The 13448-nt window shown below is 41.2% G+C and overlaps 1 protein-coding gene across 1 annotated transcript in view; it reads right to left on the bottom strand.

Moving 5' to 3' along the window:
- Positions 1–13448, bottom strand: part of LOC120941466 (fibrocystin-L-like) — a 239500-nt gene that overhangs the window by 97916 nt on the left and 128136 nt on the right. Inside the window, exons 39-43 of the mRNA XM_040354858.1 lie at positions 11566–12553; positions 8132–8377; positions 5259–5408; positions 2108–2285; positions 615–771 (exon numbers count right to left, since the gene is read on the bottom strand). Of these exons, the coding sequence (XP_040210792.1) occupies positions 615–771; positions 2108–2285; positions 5259–5408; positions 8132–8377; positions 11566–12553 (1719 nt within the window). The remainder of the gene's footprint in view (positions 1–614; positions 772–2107; positions 2286–5258; positions 5409–8131; positions 8378–11565; positions 12554–13448) is intronic.

Here is a 13448-nt window from a genome sequence, read left to right as displayed (position 1 = left end):
AGTTTGAATCCTTGTTTTTGATGTTGTATTTGGCCCTGTAGGGTGTATTTACCTTTACTTCTTGATAGTTTCAAAACCTTCAGTGACATGAGGGCAGGAAGTCCGTCCATCAAGAATAAGTAGTTTAATTCTTTGGTCATGGTGGTGCTTCTATCTTACTACAGAGAGGTAGATGGACTATGCTGGTTCCTTAATTTATCCTCAGAAAAATATCAGTTGAGACATCCCAAAGCCCCTAAATCGCCTCCAGTCTGCACCCACAGATCCATGCTTTTGTCTCTAGCAAATAAACGTCTAACCCTGCCTAATGCTGTCCAACTTAAAGTCGAGACTGTAATTGGGATTTTAACTTTATGTCAGTCTGCCCTGTAAACCATAACATTGATTCACCTTTTTTCAAACACTAATACTTTCATTTTTTTTTTAAATGGTCCAATATCATTCAATATTATTTCTATGATCATGACATTTTTGTTTAAGTGTTTTTAAGACAATTTTTTTTGTTCCTTAAAATAAATTATACTTACCTCAACTTCACAATAAAGTATTGCTGGGACACTAGGCATTGTCAGTAATAAAGATGTCACAGGTAATGGTTCATGTAAAAATCTTACCATTGGAGCTACTCCTTGGCCTTCGATATTCACCCGGACCTTGGCTTTTTCTGAAGGGGAATGGGCTGTGGTAATGCAAACAATCTGTGCGCTGTTAGCTGATTGAACAATGCACGGGGACTGAGCAATTGTGACAGTGATCTGTGAGGTGTCATTGCTACAAAGGAAAGAAAAATAGTTATCACTAGACATTTCCATTTAATTTATGGTGAAAATGTTGCTTGCTTTGAGGGAAAGTAAAACAATTCATCTATAACAAATGTACTGTTCATTCTTCCTTTTACTAATAAGGTTTAATAATCATGCTTCCCTCTGATGTATTATCTTCTCTTTGCAGTGTCCTGGGTTTCCCATGGTTGATCTGTAAACCCCCTGAGCTCCTGTTTTAACAAACAAATTAGCTGCTGGAATAATGCTAACCTGATCTTGCTACCATATCTTCCATATCTTCTACCATAATGAAGATCAAAACTTTCCATATGGTAACTTATTTAAAGATAATGATCTTACCGATGCAGTGTCCTTTGGCTTCACTGAAGACAGTAGAGCAGCAATTAATTATTTGTGTCTGGGTAGCATTTCCTAGCTGGGTGTTTGATTTATATCACCTGCTTCTGGAGGGAGCTTCCAGTATACAGGGCAGGGAAAATCAAATATCCAGTTATGAATATGTATCATGGCTCAGCCAGTCTCTGGAAAGGGGCGCCCAGAAGGTGGCTGGGGAGGTGATAAATGTTTGGGAGGCCTGTTCAGACTTTTTCTTTCCTCTCCAGGGAGGGTTCCAGTTTTCTCTCTTCAAATTTGGTACCTCTGCTACCAGGGGTGGACTGACAAATCATGGGGCCCCCAGGCAATAGAAGATTATGGGGCCCTCAGGCTTACAGATGGCCACTACGCCAGGAGGCAGTGCAAAGGCAGGGCAGCTAAAATCTCAGAATTTCCACATTAAAGCATGTTGGTTTCGGACATATCAGGGACAGACGTAAAAAAAACACAGATTTTTACATACTGACCCTGGTTTTATTGAGCCTGGCAACCCTGATGGGGCCCCCTAGTGGCATGGGGCCCTCAGGCAGTGCCCGAGAGTCCCAATGGTCAGTCCGCCCCTGTCTGCTACCCAGTTGTTTCTGGTCCTGGCTCATCTTGACTACAGCTTTGCTTCCTGCTCCACCCTTCATAAGTTCCAGGCTGAGCATCCACTGCACCCCAGCAGCCACCCAAACTGTTATCAGACCACCCACTGTGTCTGGACCCACTGCTGGCATCAGGTCACTTCTTATCCTGCTACACCCTGTCACTACCCGTAGGCGGTATTAGATAGGAGGTGTAGAGGAAACAATCTTGTCAGCTTGGCCTCTACCAGGTGACACTGCTGAAGTGAACTTATAATTCTTAGCTTGTTAAAATGTTGAAAACTGGTAACAGCAGAAAGCAGCGCTCATCGATCAGCGATGGCCAATATAATTATTAAGTAATACGAGTATAATTAATACCCAAACAGAGATCCGGTGATGGTAAGTCTGGTCCCCCCAGCGGTTCCTCCTCTCTTGGGGGTGACATCATATATAAGAGGGGTTAGTGCAGTAGAGTAGGTAAAGGAGTTGTTGATCCAGACAGCATTGTTTGCATTAATGACACCAACATTACAGATCTGAGAAGTAACGTTTGTTGCTGGAAAAAAAAGGTATAAAGAATAAGCTCATTCTTTACCACAAATCTGTGTAATTTATCATCATAATGGTGTACATGTAACATGGCCCTTATTGTATGAAGTATTAATAAATTATAACTTTTTTATAGGATGTCAAAGATATTTAAACCTGTCTCAATAAAGTACAGGGTCGTGTGTTTCTATTTCTACTCCTGTAAATGTCAGCTGACTGGTTGCCATAGTGTTCTAATGGCTTTCTGAGGCACTGACTTGGAACAACTATGCAGTTGTGAAGTTTTGAATGTCTAAGATACATGATGTACCTGCTTGTTTCATTTCAGTAACTCAGAGAGTAATGAAGTCAGTAGAAGGTCAACAATGGTAACCCTGTATTTATTTTACAACTTATTCCCTTAGAACCTTGCTGTTTTCAAGACTCGGTGTTTACAAGATTAAAACAGTTTTTTTGCTTGAAAATTACTTAGAACCCCCAAACATTATATATATATTTATCTAACACCCTAGTGAATATAATGGCGGTCATTGCAATATTTTTTGTCACACCGTATTTGCGCAGCGCTCTTACAAGCGCACTTTTTTGGGAAAAAAATCACTATTTTTTAACTAAAAAATAAGACAACAGTAAAGTTAGCCCATTTTTTTTATATTGTGAAAGATAATGTTACGCCGAGTAAAATGATACCCAATATGTCACGCTTCAAAATTGCACCTGCTCTTGGAATGGCGTCAAACTTTTACCCTTAAAAATCTCCATAGGCAACGTTTAAAAAACTCTATAGGTTGCATCTTTTGAGTTACAGAGGGGGTCTAGGGCTAGAATTATTGCTCTCGCTCTAACGATCGCACTGATACCTCACTTTTGTGGTTTGAACACCGTTTTCATATGCGGGCGCTACTCACGTATGCGTTCGCTTCTTTTTTTGTTTTCTTATTTATTCTATTAATTTTTACACTGTTTTAAAAATAAAATAAAATGGGTCACTTATATTCCTATTACAAGGAATGTAAACATCCCTTGTAATAGAAAAAAAGCATGACAGGTCCTCTTATACATGAGATCTGTGGTCAAAAAAAAAAAAGCAATAAAAAATTGTAATTTGAAAAAATGACAACAAGAAAATGTGCCTTTAAGAAGCATGGGCGGAAGTGACGTTTTGAAGTTGCTTCCGCCCTGCTATGCTATGGGGACGGGTAGGGGCCATCTTCCCCTCACTCTTATCCCAGCCGAGTAGGACACAGGACACGATTGCCTTCGCCGCTGCCGACAGCTCCGGTAAGCGGCAGAGGGTGCGAGAGAGCGGCGGGAGGGGGGGCCCTCTCCTGCCGCCGATAACGGTGATCTTGCGTCAAATCCGCCACAGAGACCACCGTTATCGTTTACAGGACCGCTCACAGGAAAGATGGATATCTCGGTTGTGGCAGCGGCTGCTGCCGTTACCGAGATATCCATCTTTAAAGTGCCGACGTATATGTACGTGAGACGGTCCTTAAGTGGTTAAAGGATACGTTCACCTTTACAAAAATAAAAAAAATTGCATTTATCACTTTTTTAATAGGAGTCTGTAAAGCATTGCGCCAACAATCAACAGATGAAGATTGTGCAATCTCAGGCTCCTGCAGACTGTCTGTGTAGCTGTCTGGTCGTACTTCTGATATGGGCAGGCAATTACTGAATGACAGGAAGCTCAAATAATTACCTAGAGCACCCATCAGTGCCCTGGTAGTTCATTAAGAACTACAAGCCGTTTGCTGCAAAGGATGATGGTACATGTAGTTTATTGATTCCCTAGGACCTGTGAATCAACGGCGCAGCCGTGTAGGTGGAGCCCTGCATGGCCACACTCTTTGAACTGTGTCAGCAAATGTGGGGAGAGGATCCCTGGCTCGCCGTCACAAGGGGGGTAACTGGGTGGAGAGGGGTCAGATGCTGAACATGTTACATGTTACACCCTATATATGGGTGTAACATGTTCCTAATCACGTCGCAAATAGTCAATGCTTTCGACGTGAACGTAATTTACGCAAAGCCCTATTCGCGCACGACTTACGCAAACGACGTAAACAACGTAAAATTTGACGCTGTCCCGACGTCCATACTTTACATTGGCTATGCCTCATATAGCAGGAGGAACTTTACGCTGGAAAAAGCCTTACGTAAACAACGTAAAAAAATCCGCTGGGCGCACGTACGTTTCTGAATCGGCTTATCTAGCTCATTTGCATATTCTATGTGGAAATCAACGGAAGCGCCACCTAGCGGCCAGCGTAAATATGCACCCTAAGATACGACGGCGTAGGAGACTTACGCCGGTCGTATCTTAGCAACATTTAAGCGTATCTCAATTTGAGCATACGCTTAAAGATACGACGGCGCGGATTCGGACTTACGACGGCGTATCTACTGAATCTAGCCCATCATCTTTATGAGAATATAAATGGTTATCTTTTTGAGAATTGTATGTTTAATTTTTCTTTTGTTTTACTTTTATCTCTTTTTCATTTTCTATATGGTTTTATTTTTTTAAAACTATTGTTATTTTTGTATATAATCACATTTTTATATGATTTTAGTCCTGTTTTTACTGATGAAGAAGGGGGTGTATTTTACTCATGAAATGCATTGGTTTCTTTGAATGCAATTGCAAATAAATGGTTCTATGTTGGATGTTTTCACATCTTATAAGGCTCACAACACCTTTTTATTACATGCCCACTGTTAGTATATTGTAGTTAAAGCATTATTCCACAAATGATCTCCAAACTTGAAGTAGCTGCCTGTCTTTTAAAATATAAGAAATATTGAGAAAATACAGTGCAATAAACAAATGTAATAAAAACCATGTTATGAAATATGGCATATTATCTATAAGACTGGATAACATGTTAGAATTTCTAAAATGCTTTGCTTTTCGGTGAAGTTGTATGTGTGATGTATTCAGCTGGTTGATTTTATGGGTAGTTTTGCCACTTACCATTATTCAAAGGCAATTCACAGAGAAGGAAGCTTGCATTAGATCTCACTTGATCTATTTTGCACTCAGAGTTGCAGATCAGCACCTTGGATAGCGTGTCATCAAACCCAGAGCCAGCAATAGAGAGCATCAATCCACCACCAAAGCTTCCTAAACAGCATAAAAAAAATGGATTGGCTACATAACATCATAACAAATGTTATATAATATCATATAATTTTAAATAATGTAAAATAATATAATAACTATTTTTAGGCTGTGTCACTTACAGGTCTATGTATAAAAAATGTGCTTTGCAAATGTGTCAGCAGACACACAAAAGTCACAAATAATCCCAGTAATGTTTGTAATATGTGTGTATTTGAGCATGTAGCCTGACTGGCCAGAAAAAGGAAAGGGGGGGGTGGGTGGGGAGAGATGCTTGTCCCCCTCCTAAACCACACCAGGCCATATGCTCTCATCATGATCAGGGTACCTTGCTTGGGAAGACCCCCCTGGAAAAGAACCTTGTCCACATATTAATAAGGACAAGGGCCTCTTTGTGTTGGCAAGGAATTCTAAGGACAATGTATTCTTCAACAAATCAGGCCCAACTTTTCACTCACTAGAAGCCCAGGTGATTACTGAAGCTGTCTTGACATATTATTAGTAGGGATGATGTGTCCTGAAGAAGCGGGAGTTTCCCTATGAAACTAGTTGACGTCACTCCCCCTCCATGTGAATGTCTCAGCATTGTGCATCAGCGCTCAGTATCCACGGCACGGCTGTTTATTGGCATATAATGCAGAATACAGCTTTCCTGGTAAATTCTATCCAGCTCATAGTCTAAACGGCCATCTCATCATTCATCCTTTATCCATCTTGGATCATAAGTAGAATGGACTACTGAACACAGCAGTCCGCGGAAAACTACCTGCATCATATCACTGTTTACATCTTGGGTAAGGTAGATTATACTACATACCTAGCCGCTATACTTCTGTTATTTAGACTGTTTGGTCTCTGTTATTAACGATCTCTGTGCAGGCTATTTTCCTGTGTCCTATGGACTGCAACATATATATTTTTGTGCTCACCAAATGGATATTCATCTGCTATAATCCAATATGCCAATACCCTTTTGCCGTTTACCTTTATCAGCTTCATACAGCCCACTTTATCTACAATTTTCAATTGAACGATTTTGAATGACTATGAGTTATATTATTTTTTGCTGCCATTTTTTTCATAAAAGGATTAATGGCACCGACCGTCCAGCAAAAAAAAAAAAAAAACGGAAAAACTCCACCTCCATGGGAAGCATCCCACCGGCTGCAGCCTTTTTACGGTGACAGCTGTTATATAGCCAAGGGCGGGGGCCACCGGTGATGTAACCAGTGACCCTGCCCCTTCTGACATCATGTGATTGACGAAGAATTAACATCGGGGGCTACTTTTTATTTATTTATTTTTTAATAAAGGAATTGTCATTTGTCTGCTGTCGCTTTTAGTTTTATGGCACTTTTTTGGTAAATAGGTTGGGGTACATTGTATCCCCTACCCATTCACATAGGGGGGCTGGGATCTGGGGGCCTCCTTGTTAAAGTGGAATTCTGGCCACAGAATTTGTTCTGGCAAAAATAAATAATGCATTAATAACCCCAATAAACTTTATATGAGTTTGCTAGTGGATCTTAATTTTTTCTTACTTACTATTTAGGAAATCCTCTTCTGGCCATTGCTATGATGATTGTGGGCATGTGAAGCCCAATTGCAACCTCTTCCTGGATTTGTGATAGAGAGGTGCATGCTGGGTAACCAGCATGCACCTCTCAATCTCATGCATGCGCAATGCACCAGCAGCCGTAGCGCTGATTGTTTAGAAAGTTGCCATAACAATGGGTGGCAACGGAGGAAGGTCCCACCCTGTTATGGCAACATAGATGTGATCTACCTTAAATCAGAGCGCTTTCACAGCGTTCTCTCGTTACCCCCCCCCCACACACACACACACACTTTTTCCTGCGGCCTGCCAGGCTGCATGCTCAGATAAGGGTCTGGTATGGATTTTGGGGGGGACCCCCACACCATTTTATTTATTTTGGCATTGGGTTCCCCTTAAAATCCATACCAGACCTGAAGGGCCTTTGATAGATTTTGGGGGGACCCCCACGCCCTTTTTTTTATTTTGGCATGGAGTTCCCTTTAATATCCATACCAAACACGAAGGGCCTGGTAATGGACTGGGAGGGGAACCCACGCTGTTTTTTTCCAAGATTTTTTTATGTATATTGCCGAGATCCGACAACACTTTACAGCCTCGAGCTATTTTAAATTAGATTTTTTCCTTTAGAAATGTAATTTTGCTGAGGTACTGTTATAAACATGGGAAAGAGGTGCTACTTTACAGGCAGACTAAGGGGACCCCCAGGCACGATATTTAAAGGAATATTTCATTTTTATGGTTTCACTTTAAGCATTATTAAAATCACTGCTCCTGAAAAAAATGCATTTTTAAAAACTTTTTTTGCATTGATACATGTCCTTTGGGGCAGGACCCAGGTTCCCAAACACTTTGTATGACATTGAATTGCATATAAGCCTTTAAAATGAACACTATTATTCTTGAAAAAATTGAAGGGAAAAAGAAGAGGACAGCCAGCAATAAGTAGGATGTAAGGATGGATCAATACAGTCACAGAAAGCATTAATATGCGCTGTTGCAGGGATGTAAGACCCAAATCACTCTGACAAACTATCCACATGATCTCAAGGAAGTTGACATTGATTTGTTGTCAGTTAAGATTAATTATAACTTGACTACAGTAACTCTAGCCCCAGCTCTAGAACTTCCGAAGCCTCTCCAGCAGCACCCTGCAGCTCATGGAACTCACCTTGATTTGGAAAGATGCTGGTCATACTCAGTTCATATGTAAATGTTGCACTGGATCTTGCAAAGCCTTTCTTATTCTGTAGCGATATTGGGAATGTTCCTCCCCAGTGGTCTGTCACTGTGCAGTTCAGTAAAGTATCTGATATGAAGGTGATGACACATGTGGCATTTCCGATAGTCACTGTAACACTTGTGGCATCAGAACCAAACTGTGTACCAAAAACAGAGATGGTGGTTCCTGATGGTCCTGTTAATAAATAAAATAAATTGTGGATGAACCCTCTGCACACTGCTATATACCCTTTGTAGCAAACTTTTCAATAAAAAACAGGGATTTTTAGTTCACAGATATTGCAATACATGTTTAAACTGGCCAACTGCGTCAAAGTAATCCCTGAAGCGCCTGATAGATTATATAGAAATACAAGCTATTAGGATTTGAGCACAGGTATATCTTGATTATGTTAGTAAATAGAACATAGAAAAAGTTTTAGATATTTGCATACAATATATATTAAATATACATTTATAGACTGTACATTAATAAAAGATATTTACAACAGATAAGGTATCAGAACCAGGGGTTTCATTGCACGGAAATGTTGCTGTATGTTTTTATACAGCGACAATAAAGTCTTATTATTTACAAGTTCATTCATTAAATTTTAACTTTTATAGCTAAATTCTAGGTAATTTTTAATATATATTTCCCATTAAGGGCGAATCAACAGGATCTCTAATGTAATCTTGCTCAGCAGCGTATAGATTTACCTTTCTTTCACTTCTACACCATTCCATTTAGCACTGGAAGTAGAAGTAAGGTATAGAGAAGTATGTGTCTGATAACACTGGGCCAATCAATGCTTTCACCTGGTGTATTCTAAACCCTATGTGTAGCATCCTCTAGTGTGCTACTAGTGTTGGTGTAGGCAAATGTGTGTTAAGACTCATGGTTAGTTTGTGAGTCTGAAATTGGGTCAGAATTTACTGCAGGTCAGGCTGGGTGACTCACAGGGACAGGTCTCTGGTACCTTCCCTTGGATTTGCAAGTTTGGAGAAACTTCTAGAAGTTAGTGGGTGGAGTGCAGGAAGGTTGATCTGCATACTGAGAACTTGGCCAATCCCAGGGCAGAATGTGACAGAGTCAGCACTTAAATATGGTGGAGCCATACCAGCAGGGGAGTTGGGTTGAAGATGGAGTGCTGAGGAGTCTGTTGGTGACCTAAGAGGGTCTAGGGGGGCTCTGTCCACGCTGGGTTCGAGCTGGCTTGGGAATATCCTAACAGCATCACGGTTTGGAAAGGAATATTGCCTGAGGAGCAGCAAGGAGCAAAGAGGACAGAGACATGTAGCAAGCCTTTCAGGAGGACAGTGCTATGCTTAAACCTTCCTATCCCTTTCCCCACGGGAGATCTTCAGAGCATCTAGGTGGGCTGGTGGAAAAGAAGTCAGGAGGGCTGGTAGTTCCTGTAGGCAGTAGAGCTGGGAGCAGTTCCTACATAAGAGAGGAGATACTCATGTATGCAGCTCACAACATATTGTTACTTACTTGTCCTTGGTTCGAATCCATAAAGATTTTGCGCCGTAAGTTACGGCGGCGTAGTCTATCTCTGGCGGCGTAACGGCGCGTAATTCAAATCGGCGATTAGACGGCGCGTTTTATTTAAATGAAGCGCGTCCCCGCACCGAATGAACGGCGCATGCGCCGTCCCTAAATTTCCCGCCGTGCATTGCGCTAAATGACGTCGCAAGGACAACATTTTTTTTTAACATAGACGTGAATTACATCCATCCCGATTCATGGACGACTTACGCAAACAAAAAAAAAAATTCGAAATAAACGCGGGAACGACGGCCATACTTAACATGGCAGGTCTAACTATACGCCACGAAACAGCGGCTTTAACTATACGCCGAAAAAAGCCGACTAGAGACGACGTAAAAGAATGCGACGGCCACTTGTACGTTCGTGGATCGTCGGAAATAGCTAATTTGCCTACTCGACGCGGAAAACGTCAGGAATGCCACCCAGCGGACGCCAAAGAATTGCATCTTAGATCCGAAGGCGTACGAAGACGGATCTAACCCAGATGCTGTTGTATCTTGTTTTGAGTATTCAAAACAACGATACGACGTGGAAAATTTGAAAGTACGCCGGCGTATCAGTAGATACGCCGGCGTACTCTCTCTGTGGATCTGCCCCATTAAATATAAAAATGTGTCCAAAGATGCCCATGCACACTACTGTCTTGTAAAATCTCTTTTAAAGGGGTTGTAAAGGTTCATTAAGAAGGGAAATCGAAGGAAAAAGTAAGTGAACCAACAATAAACTAGCTTAAAGAAACCTATTTAGAAAATAAAAAACGAACCTTTACAACCCCTCTAAATCCTCCAACAGTTGTGTTTGGGATTGCCTTATTGGATGCAATGCAATGAATTATTGTTGGAAAGCCCTCACATTACAGAGACTTTGTGAACTTAAATATAATGAACATGGCCAGCTTAAGGCTTTTTTAAATTGTAAAACAACTTCTATGTCTGTCCACACAGTTCTATAATGTACACCGCCCTACAGAGAGAATAACAAGGCTGGTGATCTGACTTTTCTCTTCTGTATTTAATCATTTGAGCCTTGTCACATCCCGCTCCAGCCTGTGGCTACTGAAAGGGCAGCAGGGGTACAGTAGTGAGCCATCCTTCTGCTCACTCTCTGCAGTCAGGATGTTCCTTTCTAGCACAAGTTATTGGAGTTGATTTACTAAAACTGGAGGGTGCAAAATCTGGTGCAGCTGTGCATGGGAGCCAATCAGGTCTAACTTCAGCTTGTTTCTTGGGCACATACCCTTATAAGTTGGAATGGTATGCATGTTGCTGCCTTTTTTCCTTACGGCAACCCATATCGTCAGGGGCATGTCTCCTTGCTCTCCCCTGGCCAGGGGCGCAGCTGGTTCCCAAAAGGGGCGCCCGGGCCGGAGGGAGCAGATGCTAGGTATTTCATGCTACGCGAGTGGGTTGAATACGTAATTGTTTTCCTAGCTCCTAATGAAGTTCATACTATAGATTATGCTTTTGAAAGGTATCCTTTGTTATGATGAAAACCAGCCCACCCATTGTGGGAGGTCTGGTTCATGTTTCTTTTGATGTCTGTCTAAAATTCTTTAATAAAACTTTTATTGAACCTAACTTCAGCTTGTTTAATTAAGCTTTGACAAAAACAAAAACTGGAAGCTGATTGGTTCTATGCAGACTTTTCTCTCCTGTTTTAGTAACTCAACCTCATTGTCTGCCCCTTATTTTCCTAGTCTGAATGTACATTTCAGATTCAAGTATCTTTATAAGTTAAGTTTACAAAAATATTTCCATTTTTAATGAACGAATAACTGCACTAATTAACATTTTTAATCTGCTTTATGTGCCATATATACAATATTATACCTGTGCTGGGGAAAATTGACGTTACTGTAGGAGTGTCCATCTCTGAGTAGGAATAGTTGAGTGATAGATACGATGCAGATGGTATGTAAATGTTTACTTTGACAATTTTGACAGCTGAGCTTGCAGGAGTAACACATTGAATCCTGCCGGGGGTTACTGACAGAATAAAGCATGGGACGCCACCAACTTTCACCGTAGTATTTATTGGGGAGAATCCATTTCCTTCTATCTGCAAAACGGTTCCACCTAGAACACTTCCAGATGGTGTTAAAAGTACAGCTTCAGCAGGACTATTTATGGTCAAGTTGTTCTGGGCCAAGCCTTTGCTTAGGGCAACAACTCTGACCAGATAGCTCCCAGCAGGAATTGGATCTACACTGCATATAATTTTTGTGTCATTGACATCTACCACACTGGCTGCCATGCTTTTTTCTCCAATGGAAACTGCTATGTCGTTAATGTCTGCTCCAAATCCACTGCCATAAATGTTCAACAAAGTTGAAGTGTTGCGAACTACATTTGGGGAAATGCTTGATGCAACCACTGTGATTGAGTTGGTATAGAAGAAGTTACAGCTTCCTTTGCACAGTGCTGTAATTCCATTGACTGTCACCTGGACATTAACAGTGTGTTCGTAACTGGCTTGGGTGTCACAAATAATGTTTGTGTAATTCATTGAGACAATACTACAGCCTAAGCCTGTTATGGCAGTGGCGTTGTTGTTTGAGAAACCAGATCCAACTATGGTTATTCTTGTACGTCCGGAAACAAAGCCATTGTTCGGTATGATGGAATCGATGTGGGGCAATAAGGCAAATCTCCTGTTCATCTCTTGATTTATAGCACTGATAGCGTTGCCATAATTGTTCACTGTTAAAGATACAAGTTCTGCAATTCCAATATTCATGGAGTCCTGAGGATCTATCTCGCAGGTTATTGAAGTTTTATCGGCGAACAGGACTTTGCACGGGTAATTTCCAACTGAAACCTAAAAAAACATAGATATACAATAAGTACTGTATATTTTTTATTATTAGGTTTGCAGTAAAAATAATATTGCCACTAAAATTCTTTAAGAACTTGACCTATTCACTTTTGTATTTCTATTTCTTAAAGGGGTTGTAAAGGTTTTTTATTTTCTAAATAGATTCCCTTAAGCTAGTGCATTGTTGGTTCATATGGGATGACGCTCTAGAGGCCGCAGACGAAGGAGAATCTTGTCTCCTGATACTGCTGGACCTAAGTGCGGCTTTTGACACTGTAGACCGCGGACTACTACTGGCTAGGCTAGCTGAAGTAGCCGGAGTCGCTGAAGGTGTTTTACCCTGGTTCTCCTCCTTCTTGGAAAACCGATCACAAATAGTGAAACTGGGGTCTTTCACTTCTGAAAAACGTACAGTATCATGCGGAGTCCCTCGGGGATCTCCCTTGTCGCCCGTATTGTTTAATATCTATCTTCGCCCTCTCTTTGAAATCATCAGTAACCAGAAGTTACTTTACCACTCCTATGCAGACGACACACAACTGTATTTCCGCATCTGCAACAAAAAGGATTATTCTCTTGGACTAGAGAAATGCCTCACTCTAATAGATAACTGGATGACAAACAGTTATCTTAAACTCAATGGTTCGAAAACAGAACTTCTCCTGTTTCACGCTAACCGGAAAAATCACCCCGCGTCAACATGGACTCCCCCGCCCATTCTGGGTAAAACTATCACCCCTAGCACCAAAGTCAAAAGTCTCAGAGTCATTTTCGATACCTACATGACAATGGATGCACAAATAGGGTCAGTAGTCAGCGTATCCCACCATCTGCTGCGCCTACTACGCAGACTCACGTCCTTTATCCCGAAAGAGGACATTGCAGTCATGGTGGGAAC

This window comes from Rana temporaria, chromosome 5 (genome assembly GCF_905171775.1).
Source record: "Rana temporaria chromosome 5, aRanTem1.1, whole genome shotgun sequence".
Lineage (NCBI taxonomy): Eukaryota > Metazoa > Chordata > Amphibia > Anura > Ranidae > Rana > Rana temporaria.
This window is presented reverse-complemented; position numbering and strand designations above follow the sequence as displayed.